Source organism: Talpa occidentalis, unplaced genomic scaffold (genome assembly GCF_014898055.3).
Source record: "Talpa occidentalis isolate TD23 unplaced genomic scaffold, MPIMG_talOcc4v2.1 talOcc4.9, whole genome shotgun sequence".
Classification (NCBI taxonomy): Eukaryota; Metazoa; Chordata; class Mammalia; order Eulipotyphla; family Talpidae; genus Talpa; species Talpa occidentalis.
The window spans coordinates 95,154,117-95,167,013 of NW_023605305.1; the positions used below are offsets into that span (position 1 = coordinate 95,154,117).

General features: G+C 38.1%; 1 protein-coding gene across 6 annotated transcripts in view; it reads left to right on the top strand.

Moving 5' to 3' along the window:
* Nucleotides 1-12,897, top strand: part of CCDC18 (coiled-coil domain containing 18) — a 90,692-nt gene that overhangs the window by 512 nt on the left and 77,283 nt on the right. For 2 of the 6 annotated variants that reach the window (XM_054691753.1, XM_037501211.2), the window contains exons 1-6: nucleotides 151-290; nucleotides 973-1,160; nucleotides 2,226-2,361; nucleotides 2,817-2,991; nucleotides 5,684-5,845; nucleotides 12,222-12,328. In XM_054691753.1, coding sequence (XP_054547728.1) covers nucleotides 2,228-2,361; nucleotides 2,817-2,991; nucleotides 5,684-5,845; nucleotides 12,222-12,328 — 578 coding nt within the window. In that variant the 5' untranslated portion in view covers nucleotides 151-290; nucleotides 973-1,160; nucleotides 2,226-2,227. The other 4 variants (XM_054691756.1, XM_054691755.1, XM_054691754.1 and 1 more) reach the window with 4 other exon arrangements.

A 12,897-nucleotide genomic window follows, 5' to 3' on the forward strand; every position in this document is an offset into this window, starting at 1 on the left:
TCGTGGCGGTGGTTATGGGAAATGTAGTTCCGGGTGAGCGGGCTCGGACGCGCTCAGACTACGATTCCCGACAGGCCCCGCGACTCTGGCGTCGCCACACGCCGAGCTTGCGCGCGGGGCGGGGCCACGGCAGCGGAGGCTCCTCCTTAACGGCTCCCGCGGCCGTTCGAACTCCGCGTCGGGGTTCTCCGTGCCTCCGCGTGGTGTGTCTGATGCTTCCACGCCCGAGGCCCGCCACGGTGTCCGAGGCTTCCGAGCGCAGACGAGAGCGCGGCCTGCGCCGCCGGCGGGTGGGTCTTTCACCCCAGCACGGCCTGGGTGGGGAGCGACTGCCTCTTGGACGGTAAAAACGGGCCAGCCTGGAGTTTGGTTCCGTTGGGGCGGACGCGCTGCCCGCGTCGTCTCCTCGCGCGCGCTGCTCTGCAGGTTGTGTGTTAGGTGGAGAGAGATCAGAAAGGAAGATGGCATGTTTTCCTCAGCTTCTCGCAGATGACTTAGGAACGGTTCTGTCAAATTGAGCTTTCTCAGGAGAAAGCTACGCTCTCTTTGCCAAAAGAGGACTCTCTCCTTCGACAGCCCATCCCGTTGCATGCCCGGGGGTACAAGGAACGCCTGTTTTTCGACGTGATGGGTGTGTCTGTGAACTCCTGAGGGCGCGTTAATAGGTCCAAAGATGACGTTATCAGGGCCTGTGGGTTGCATGGCGGGCTTGCTCCCCTGTGCACGGACCGTGTGTAACCACTGCAGGTTGAAGGGAGGAGGAATATTTGACTTTAAATGAGCCACTAGGAAATGAAAATATTGGGGTTTCGAACATATGCATGGATACTTCGGAAGTGAGAGCATTAAATTACAGCAAAATACTCAGGAGGTGTTGGATAAAAAGCATAATTCAGTTGAAGCATAACATTGGATAGCATTTTAGAATTTGCCCGATTTTTCTTTTTCTTTTTTTTTTTTCCCCTTCACCAGCGTGTAGGGAGCTGGAGATGTTGAAGAGATAAAGCAGAATGGGGACCTGATCCATTGCCTTCTGTCGGAGTGTTCTTACACAGAAGCAAATTTGTGAAACAAAAGGGGGGAAAAAGGATAAAAACAGTTTCTCTACTAAGCACGCACAGCGTCTCATTTAATTTCCAAACACAGTTTCTTTTGTTAAGGTGAGAGTTTTAAATCTTCTTAACATCTGAAAGATTTTGAGTGAGGTATAAAAATCTTACTGCTTTTAGCTGAATGAAAGAAAGGAAGGCCAGTTCAGTAATGATAGTTTATTGCCTGAAAATACTGAGCTTCTCCAAGTGCCTTAGTCCTGAGCTTAATACACAGGACTCCTAATCTTTTGGAGCCTGAGATGTCAGAATTCTAGAAGGCTGATGAAAGAGAAGCTACAATGACAAAGGTATATGGGATCTGAAAAAAGGAATGGAATTTTAAGATTATGAAGGCATATCTATGGGAGTAGAAGAGATGATAAAATTTTAGTTTCTGTTGTATTCATTCATTATTAATACATATTTAATACATAATTACATGTATTGGTGATAATAAAATGTACTTTATCAGAATTTTTATGTGCAAAGGTACTCAGTAGAGAGTTTCACAACCCGAGTTATTAATCAGTTGAAAGACAAAAACTTCTTAACATTTCTAAATTAACCTCACAAATGTCAATTTAATCTCTGTAGTTGTGATGTGAATGTATGTGTTTTTTAAAATTTTAGCTCTTGTGAATGAGACATTACCAGGTAAAGGTGATAAATTGCCTCTAAGAAAATATGAATGACAGTAACTATGCCAATTTTATCAGATACACAGACCTTGTAATGTGATTATGTAAATTCAAAAATGTGTTTGGATCCTGATGACCTAGGTTCAAATCTTGGTTCTGCTATTTACACTTTATGTGACCTTAAGCAAGTTATTTAACTTGCCTTATTCTTAGTTTCTTAGTCTTTGACTTGGAATAAAATTACTGGGTTAACAAAATTGTTAACTAGACCCTGGCTTTACTGAAAACTTGACTCATTAAAACTTCCATTATGGCTTTATACTACAGAGAAATTAATGTTAACAGGTTTTGTTTTATTTTGTTTTAAGTCAACATGAGCAATTTCACACTTGAAAAAGGAAAATAATGGGTTAAATTCGTTTAGTGTGTGAGTATTTTGACTGACCCCACAGATTGTTTCAGGCAAGGTATGAGAAATTCATTTCTTTTTTTTAAGAAATGGAATCTAGTTTGTCAGACTTCTGTAATAAAGACAATGAAGAAGAAAGTTTGCTTGCAAATGTTGCTTCCTTAAGACATGAACTGAAGTTAACAGAATGGAGTTTGCAGAATTTAGGAGAAGCGTTGTTCAGGTAAGTAAGTAAAATCACATGTACAATTTAATTTATGACATTAATTTATAAATGTAAAATTATGAATTTCATTGTTATAATTTATTATAATTTTGCGTATAGCTCATAGTTTAGGGAAAAAATAGAATATTAGGTTATCTACTTGTTAAGAAAACGCCTTTTTAATATATTAAGGCTCACTATAAAAATACATGTTTTAGGCTTAATCTTTTACTATTATATCTTTTTGAATCTTTAGGAACCCTTGTGTAGAGAGACTCTAGATAGACATAGATCGTTAGTTTAAGACTAAGTTTATTTAAAACTTTAGTTGAAGATTGCCTTAAGTTCATAACTGAATCTGATTACCAGCAGTATTTCAGAAGTTAGTCTGTTTTCTTATTTTATGCATCGAAATTTAGAGTGAATACTTATAGGATCTAAAAACTAAAATGTATTTTTTCTTTTATCTCTAGTGTTAGTCCAAGTGAAAATTCTGATTATGCCTCTAATCCTTCAAGGTCTGAAAGACTTGTTCTCGAAGATCTTGCTCACCTTAGGCACCGTGGACTTTTGAATTACTCACCTTATAACAAAGTTTGTAAGATGTCCAATAGCAGTTCTGATTGTCAAAAAAAGTCAAGAGATAAGGTTATTGTTTTTAGACCTGTCTATTTAGAAGTAGCTTTGCTTTTAGATCTGTCTACTTAAAATACTTTTTCTTTGAGTTTTTTTCTTTAAATGTCTTACTTTTGTTTCCCACAGTCTTTTACTATGGTGCTCAAGAATTGTTGAATTCAAGTATAATGGTTCTTATTATGACTCAACAAAAAAGTAGTTAATTTGATGTGCTATTGTATTTTTAAACTTCTATATCTATTTCCTTTTTACAATTCAGTCTTCTTTTCATAAGTAAATTATAACCTCCTTGATTAGCACTGTACCATGTATACTATGTAATAAATTGTTTAGATTGTACTTACAGTTTAGCCTGCATCCAGGGCTATGTGATAGCGCCGCACTGTTCTCCTTTCATTGTCTCTAAGTTTTGTGAATGATGCTGGACCTCCTTCCTGGTCAGGAATGAATGAGCTTTCTCACTTTCTCTCGTTCTTTTTCTCTCTCCACCCCCATCTCTCCCTACCTCTTTCCCTCCCTTCTCCTTCTCTACCTCTCTTGTTCCCTACCCTTTCTTATTCTGTCATATGTATCGCCTGATGTTTGTCCCTTTTCCTTACTCAAGTCTGTTATCTCCCTTTCAACTCTTTTCTTCCTTACCCCATCACTACCACATAGATACACATATGGGCGCTTATGAACATCATAATCTTTTTTGATAAAAATTTGCCCTCTCACTTCATAAAAACCAAAAATTGAGAAATTGTCATTGTGTAAGGAAGTTGCTTGATGAGGCTGTCTGTGCCTACATATTAGAAAATTAAATTCCATGTCTATAGAGATTATATTATTCTGGGAAATTTGAAAATTTGTTCTCTGTCGTCATTCAAATTGATGATCCTTCTTATTTTATTTTTTTTTAAAGATTTATTTATTTATGCATGCAAGAACTGGGGTATAGGCCTCCCCGGTGGCGCAGCGGTTGAGCGCTGGGTTGCGAAGCTGCCCGCAGCCTCTGCGGCTCTGGTTCGATCCCCGGCTGCTCCCCGGCCACCGGAGGAGGGTCCCACATGGCGCGCAGACCTCTCCTGCCGCCCGCTGCTCCCCTCAGCAGTGTATTTCGTCGATCTGCCTGCTCTGCTCCCTGCTCTGGCTCTGGTGAATTCTCTCACCCTCCTGCGCTTCTGACTGTACCCAATGCATGTATAAACAAAACAAACAAACAAATAAATAAAACATGCCTCTATTTAAAAAAAAAAACAAAAAAAACTGGGGTATAGGCCAGAGGCAGATTGGGGAACAAAACAGGCAGACTGACCGAAATACATTACTGAGGGGAGCAGCAGGCGAGACAGGAGAGGTCTGCTGCACCATGGGGTTAGCTCCCTGGCCAGGTACAGCAGACCTCTCCCGTTTACTCCACTGCTCCTCTCAGTAATATATTTCAGTAGATACCCCTGTTCTGCTCCCCATTCTGTTTCTGGTGAATCCTTTCCCCCACACACCTCTGGCCTACACCCCAGCTCTTGTATGCATAAATAAAAAAAATAAATCTTAAAAAAAATAAAGAAATTGGGGGAAGTAGGCATGCTCAAACATTGCTGATAGGAATGTAAAATGATCCAGCCACTATGCCGAGACATTTGGTAATCTTTACCAAAGTCATGAATGTGTTTATCCTTTACTTGGAAATCTATTTGTAGAAATCTGCACTATGGGTACACCTTCATAAATATAAAATGAGGCATTTTTTGTCATAACTGAAAATTGTGTTCAGTAACACAGATTGGTTGAATAAACATGCAATGGGAAGTGCAGGTGAGGGAAAAGAAAAAGAAAAGCTTCAGAGTCTCACCTGGTTGACTATGGAGAGATTGCCAAGATATTGTTCAAGTATAAAATGCAGGATGCAGAGCAATAGAGTATACTTGTTTTTGAGTAAGTGTGAGTAATGGGTAATTTGTATCATTTGTATATGCAGGTGGAAACACTAGAAAGTGAGGTTTAATAAAGTCTGTAACTTATTTACTCTTGTAAGTGATTTCCTTTGTTTGCTCTATGATTGATGTTATAAATTTGTTTATAAAACAACAAGCTTATAGAAAGAAATTGTTGCCTACCTACTACTGATAGAATGAGATTTAATATAGTTTATTCTTTTGAATTGTATGTATATATTGGTTATTAAAAAAAATCATGTTTTAAAACTCAACTCATGAAAATTAAAATAACTTATTGTAAAATGTAAGTTCAACAGTGTCTAATAGAAATATATATTTCAAAGATAATTTATCCATTATCTATTTTATTGTTGATGGATATTAGGTTCTTTCCATATACTGACTATTTTCAGGGACATTGTAGCTATAAATATTTTCATATCTTTGGGGCAAAAGTACAAAAGTTTCTATCAGATTTATACCAGAAAGTAATTTTGTTGGGTCTTAGCATGTTCAGCTTTGCTGCATAATACCATGGGCTTTTCCAAAGTGCACCATTGTTTTCTAAGTGATACTTGTTTATGTGCATGCCTGCAGCAGTGTAGGAAACAGCGCTGATAGTCCCACGTCTTCTTGCCAACAGTCACTAAATATCTCAACTCATTTTCTGATTCCCTTTAGTCATTTAAATTGATTCATTATTTTCTTTATTATTTCATTATTGTCTATTAATTGTTATGCTTAATGGCATAATCCAAAATAGCTTTTTCTTTTTCATTTTTCAGGTGTCTTTTTCATCTTCTGCTTCCATTGATCAGGAGATCAAAAATCTTCGAGAGAAACTTAATAAACTTAGGCAACAGAATGCTTGCTTGGTCTCACAGAATCATTCATTAATGACTAAAATAGAATCTGTCCACTTTGAATTAACACAGTCAAGAGCAAAAGTATGTTTCTTGAAGTGGTGACTATGCCAACAAAATAATTGTGATCATTTTAGAATTTATAATTATAAAAACATTCCTTGTATTGCTGCAAAATCTTGTGTAATCAACTTCATAAAATTTTAATATCTGAAAATGATTTAGGGGAACTTGTATAGTCTATGCATTTAGATAAGTCAGAACTTTTTTTTTTTTTTTAAAGATTTATTTATGCAAGAGCTGGGGTATAGGCCAGAGGTGTGGGAGAGTGAGAGGATTCACCAGAGACAGAGCGGGGACCAGAACAGGCAGACTGACCGAAAGCACTGCTGAGGGGAGCAGTGGGCGACACAGGAGAGGTCTGCCACGCCATCTGGGTATCTCCCTGGCCAGCTGGCAATCAAACCCATGCTACAGAGGCTGCGTTCAGCTTCATAGCTCTATGCTCAACCCACTGTGCCACCAGGGAGGCCCTAGTCAGAGCTTAAGATCACCAATTTTATTTCTTATACAAAAGAAATATGGGTTATTCATTTTTCCTTTTAAAATAATACATTCTCATTGTTGAAAACTAAAAATGGAAAAAAGGGAGACCATCACTTTCTACCATCTAGAAACTACCTTATTGATTTATTCATAGTTGAATCTAGACTGAATGGTTTTCTTTTTTCCTGTTTTTTTATTTTGTACTGAGTCTTAAGCATTTTGTGATGATTTTACTTAACTTTCCAATGATCATTTTAGTGGGCTTTCTTTTTCCTTATGTAGTTATTCCATAATTTAATTAATAGCTCCCTATATAAGTGGTTTCCGATTTTTCTGTTGTATGATTGTTATTATAAAAAAATTAGGGGCCTCCTTGGGGCTGCAAGAGGTTATGTCTCAACACTAAGAAGCTGTTGGCAGCCACTGCAGTACAAGTTCGATCCCCAATGAGGGAGCTAACCCATATGGCACAGCAGACCTCTCCAGTCTCTCCTGCGGCTCCCCCAAACTGAATTTCAGTCAGTCACCTGTTCTGCTCCCCACTCTGTGGTAAATCCTCTCACCCCTCCTACCCCCCACATCTGGCCTACACCCCAGCTCTTATATGCATAAATAAATAAATCTTAACAAAAAAAAATTAGAAGAGACCAAAATGTCTAATAATATTAGCAGCATGGTAAAGTAAAGTAAATTATGATAGATCCACATAATGTAATGCTATAAAGGTTTTTTTAAAAAAGTAAATCAGTAGTAAGATGCGAAATTGTTTGACCTCTGTGAAACATTGTAAGATTTAAATGATATGTGTTAAGGCCCTTAGAACAGTATCTTCACAGCCATCAAAAGCCATTACCCAATATATTTAGTGGTAGAAAAACATTACAGAGCAACACAAACATATACAATGATCCAGTTTTACATTCTATAAAAAGAGCGCATGTTCGTTTGTTTATGTGTTTGTATGTATAAAGATATATCAGTATACATACTATCTACAAGGACAGATTATTCACACTATTGTTAACTTTGACGAGAATTGGACGTTCTTGGTGAGGCTTTCAATGTTAACTATTATAGACTGTTTTCAGTAGTGGAGTTATGGGAGAGTTGTGTTTTTTGAATAGAACAAAGCGCTGTTGGGGATAAGTCCAGTCTAAAATAGAAAAAAATGCTGCAGTGTTCATAAAACTTGATGTTTGGATTATTTCTAAGATAGATTTCCCCTGTAACACTCAGGGAAACGATGTTTTTCAGGCATTGCTGCACTCTCCATATTCAGTAGTTACTGATTTAAAAAAAAATTTTTTTTTGCATAGAAGAACTGGGGTGTAGTGTAGGCCAGAGGGGTAGGGGGTGAGAGAGTTTACCAGAGACAGAGTGGGGAGCAGAACAGGCAGATCTACTGAAATACACTTCTAAGGGGAGCAGCAGGCTAGACAGGAGAGGTCTGTTGTGCCATGTGTGGGTTAGCTCCCTGGCTGGGGATGGAACTCAATCCATAGTGGTGATAGTGCTAGGTCACCAGGGAGGCCAAGATTTTTTGTTTTACTTTTATTATTTTAAAGGAAAAATACTGTTTTTCTTGATTTCTCATGAGCTTTCTCATGAACTTACCTTTTCATTGTGTTTACCTTTGTGATTTGTCTGATGACATTTAGTTAATTATATTTAAAATTTTTTGATCAACTATAGATCTCCTTTTAAAGTCTAGAGGCTTGGGCCTCCCCGGTGGCACAGCGGTTGAGCGCTGGGATGCGAAGCTGCCCGCAGCCTTTGCAGAGCCAGTTCGATCCCCGGCTGCTCCCCAGCCACCAGAGGAGGGTCCCACATGGCCTGCAGACCTCCCCAGCCGCCCGCTGCTCCCCTCAGCAATGTACTTCAGTCCTTCTGCCTGCTCTGCTCCCTGCTCTGGCTCTGGTGAATTCTCTCACCCTCCTGCACTTCTGACTGTACCCAGGGCTTGTATAAATAAATAAATAAATCTAAATAAATAAAAAAATAAAGTCTAGAGGCTTAATTATTTGAAGCCAAAGAGTGGTAGAGTTTTACTAATAACTATGTAAATATACCATTTTGTTCCTTTATTTTAGCATAAAGGTATGCTAGTGATTACTTATTTCTAAGCAGTAGTTTACTTCCTATCTCAGCTTTTTCTAAATGGCTTAGTAAAATGTTTTTCAGAGAGGCTGCTTTTTCCATGGTAGCTCTAAGCTTTCAATGCTGCATATATGCTACTATTGGAAATCTGTTGAAATTCCCCACTGTACCAAGCAGTATATTCATAACTCATCTTTTGGCAAAATTTAGATAAACCTCTGGAGACTGGTGTTCTGTTCTTTCTGAGCTTATTGCCCTCTCAGCTGCCATCCTGAGTCTTTATGAAATTTAGTTGAAGTTGTTGTTTCTTGGATTCCATGTCATCTTTGTTGGTTTATTCTTTCTTTAATTGGAACATGATTTCCATTAGCTTCCTTGACTCTGAAATGTCTTAATTTCTTCCCTGCATTTGATTGAATTCTAGGTTAAAAATTATTTTATCTCAGAGTTGTCTGAGATACTTCTACTCTCTTCTACCCTCCCGTGTTTCTCTCAAAGGTCTGATGCCATTGTGAATCTTTTTTTTTCCATTTGTATTTCCCTTTGTGATAGTTTTCCCTTTGTGTTTTAAAATTTCATAATGACATGTGTTTGAATAGATATCAGTTATTCGTTGTGTTAGATATGTGAGGACCCTTTCATTCTGGGATCTTGTTCTTTTTGGCCCTGAAATTTTTCTAATGTAATCTTTTTGATACATTTCTTCCTTCTGTTTTTTTCCTTCCATCTTTGCTATTATGTGACTATTGGATCACTTGCACTGGTCTTCTAAATCTTTTAAATTTTTTTCTGGCATTTTCCATCTCTTACCTTGATAATTTTTAGGTAATTTCGTCAACATTTTTGTCCACATTTCTATTGAGTCTTTTGTCTATTATTTATTTTTTCAGAGCTTTTTCATGTTTTGTGAATTGTTTTGTATTTTGTAACATCCTGATGCAGTAACCTTTGTTAGCTCTCTGAAGATTTGATTATTTTTGTATGAGTGTTTGTCTTGCTTCCTGCCACTTTGACTTTCATGAACTTTTTTTCAGCTGTTAGTATTTTGGCTATTTATATCTAAAAGAAAGGCACTTAAGTGATGTTTGGAAGTTCTATGTAGTGGTAAAGTTTCTTCTCCAGTGGACTTCATTTGTTGGTGATATTTGGGGAGATGGTTCTTTAATGAGGAGACACTCTTCTCCTTTACCTTCTCAATCAGTTTATCTTCCCAATCAGTATTGTAAGGTTTCTCCAGCAAATAATCCTTTGATTTCCCACTGTGCGATAATCTTAAATAAGATGGAGTTGGAAACTGGAACATGGCTTTTACATTGATCCCTTTGTCTATAAGTCTACCGCACCCCAACTCATTCTACATAATGTCCAAAGTACCAAACCTTTCCTATTCAGTATTTCCAGATAATAAACTTCCTATCGCTTCCTGGTAGGTCATGATCTGAATGTTGATATTCATAGAGTAGGAAAAGAAGTGTTGACTTACAAACAGATTTTGAGCTATCCAGTGGGTTTTCTATTTTAGACTTTATTCTTGCCTTTTACTGTACCTCATGTCTCCGTATTCTAAGCTTACTTTTCAGTAATTATTATCGGTTTTCTCTTTTATATACTCTTTAGGTCATAGATTCCTAGCCTACTGCACTGTCTTCCAGGTTGTAGGATTGCTATGCTTTTCTGCATTATCTTGGTTTTCACTTGTTAGCGTTTATTCTAAAATCATTTCTTAAATTGCAAAATGTTTCAATAAGTTTTTTTTTTTTAATGATTGATTTATTTATGCATACAAGTACTGGGTGCAGGCCAGAGATGCGGGAGGTAAGAGGATTCACCAGAGACAGAATGGGAAACAGAACAGGTGGATTTACTGAAATACACTGCTGAGGGGAGCAGTGGGCAAGGTAGGAGAGGTCTGCGCCATGTGGGTAGCTCCCTGACCAGGGGATCAAACTCGTGCTGCAGTGGCTGCCGATAGCTTCACAGTACTGTGACTTAACCCCTTATGCCACTAGGGATCCCCTAGTTTCTTACTTTTTTATGGTTTGGTTTTTAGTTTTCTAACTTGTGAAAATTAGTCTTCCTACATGGTAATAGTAGCAATTTCATTTCCCCCCCTAAAAAACAAACCAGTAATCTTGTGATATTAATTTGAGAGTAAGAGTAATGGCAGGAATTTATATGCTAAAACTGGCTTGTTAATGTAAATGTTGATTAAAGCTTTAGATAGGATGAGCTTTACATTTCACCAGTGACTGGGGAATTTTTTTTTTTTTTTTTTAGTTTTTATTTTTATTTATTTATTTTTTAAAATAAATTTTATTTTTATATTCCCCATACAATTGCAATCCCCTTATTTTGACCCCAATCCCTCCCCTCCCCGCCCCCCACCACCCATAGAGTGTCTCTGGTTCATAGTTGTTTGTTGATTTTGATTTTCACTTTCTTATAGTTATTTACTTTCCTGGTCCCTTATTTAAGTTTTCTAGATTCCTGCTATGAGTGAGACCATCTGGTATTTTTCTTTTTCTTTCTGGCTTATTTCGCTGAGCATGATCCCTTCCAGCGCCATCCATGTTGCTGCAAATTGCATGTGTTTATCTTTTTTGAATGCTGAGTAATATTCCATGGTGTATATGTACCACATCTTCTTGATCCAGTCATCTATTTTTGGGCATTTGGGTTGTTTCCAAAGCTTAGCTATTGTAAATAGTGCTGCTATAAACATAGGGGTACAGGTGCTCTTTGGAATTGATGTTTCTGTGTCCTTTGGGTAAATACCTAGGAGTGGAATTGCTGGATCATATGGAAGCTCTATGTTTAGTAGGTCCAGAAATCTCCACACAGCTCTCCATAGTGGTTGGACCAGTTTGCACTCCCACCAACAGTGCAGGAGAGTTCCTTTTTCTCCACATCCTCGCCAACATTTGTTGTTGCTAGTTTTTTTAATATGTGCCATTCTCACTGGTGTAAGATGGTATCTCATGGTAGTTTTAATTTGCATTTCCCTGATTACAAGTGATGTTGAACATTTTTTCATATGCCTGTTGGCCATTTGCATTTCCTCTTAGAGAAGTTTCTTTTTAGCTCTTCTGCCCATTTTTTCACTGGATTATTTTCTTTGTTGTTGTTGAGTCTCATCAGCTCTTTGCAGATTTTTGTGATCAGTCCTTTATCATTAGTGTTGTGTGCAAAAATGTTCTCCCAGTTGGTGGGGTTTCTCTTTGTTTTTGTTATTGTCTCTTTAGCTGTGCAGAAGCTCTTTAATTTGATGTAGTCCCAGCTGTTTATCTTTGCCTTCACTATCACTGCTTTGGATGATGTGTCTGTAAAGATGTCTTTGATGTGCATATCACGTAATGTTTTGCCTATATTTCCTTCTATGTATTTTATGGTTTCAGGTCTTATGTCAAGTTCTTTAATCCATTTTGAGTTGATTTTTGTGTATGGTGTGAGGTAGAGGTCAAGCTTCATTCTTTTGCATGTAGCGACCCAGTTTTCCCAGCACCATTTATTGAACAAACTTTCTTTGCTCCAATGCATAGTCTTTGCTCCTTTGTCAAAGATTAGTTGACCATAAATCTGTGGGTTTATTTCTGGATTTTCTATTCGATTCCATTGGTCTGTGTGTCTGTTCTTGTTCCAATACCATGCAGTTTTGATGATTATGGCTTTGTAGTATAGTTTGAAGTCTGGGAGTGTGATGCCTCTATTCTGACTGGGGAATTTTTGAACCCCCTCAGCATTAGTAGAAGGAACAGGACCAAGTAGAAATTGATTTATTTTCTGGAAGGAAGTGTTCTAAAAGTTGTTTTCGTTTTAGGTTTCTATGCTTGAATCTGCTCAACAACAGGCAGCCAGTGTACCAATCTTAGAAGAACAGATTATAAATTTGGAAGCAGAAGTTTCAGCCCAAGATAAAGTTTTGAGGTAAACATACTTTTTTTTTTTTTAAAGATTTTATTTATTTATTTATACAAGCACTGGGGTACAGTCAGAAGCATGGGAGGGTGAGAGAATTCACCAGAGCCAGAGTGGAGAGCAGAACAGGCAGAGTGACGAAGTACACTGCTGAGGGGAGCAGTGGGCGGCAGGAGAGGTCTGCGTGCCATGTGGGACCCTCACCCCGAGGATGGGGATCAAACCGGTGCTGCAGAGGCTGCTGGCAGCTTCACAACCCGGCGCTCAACCACTGAGCCACCGGGGAGGCCCTAAACATACTTTTTATTACTTTAAGCCTTTTATTTCCTGCGCCTCCTTTTTGTTTTATCTTAGTAAATCCTCCTTTTGTCCCTGTAAGTGTGTAGTGATCTACATACTGTTGCATAACTCATTGAATATGTTTTCAGTCTGTCATGATCACTTGTGGCCACAGGATGCATAAAATACATGGGTGCTAAAAAAGACTGACTCTAACCTGAGATTCTTATTTCTGTGCTTTTATTAAAAACAAACTAGTTCATTTCTTGCCATACTTAGCAATATATACTCAGTGCTTC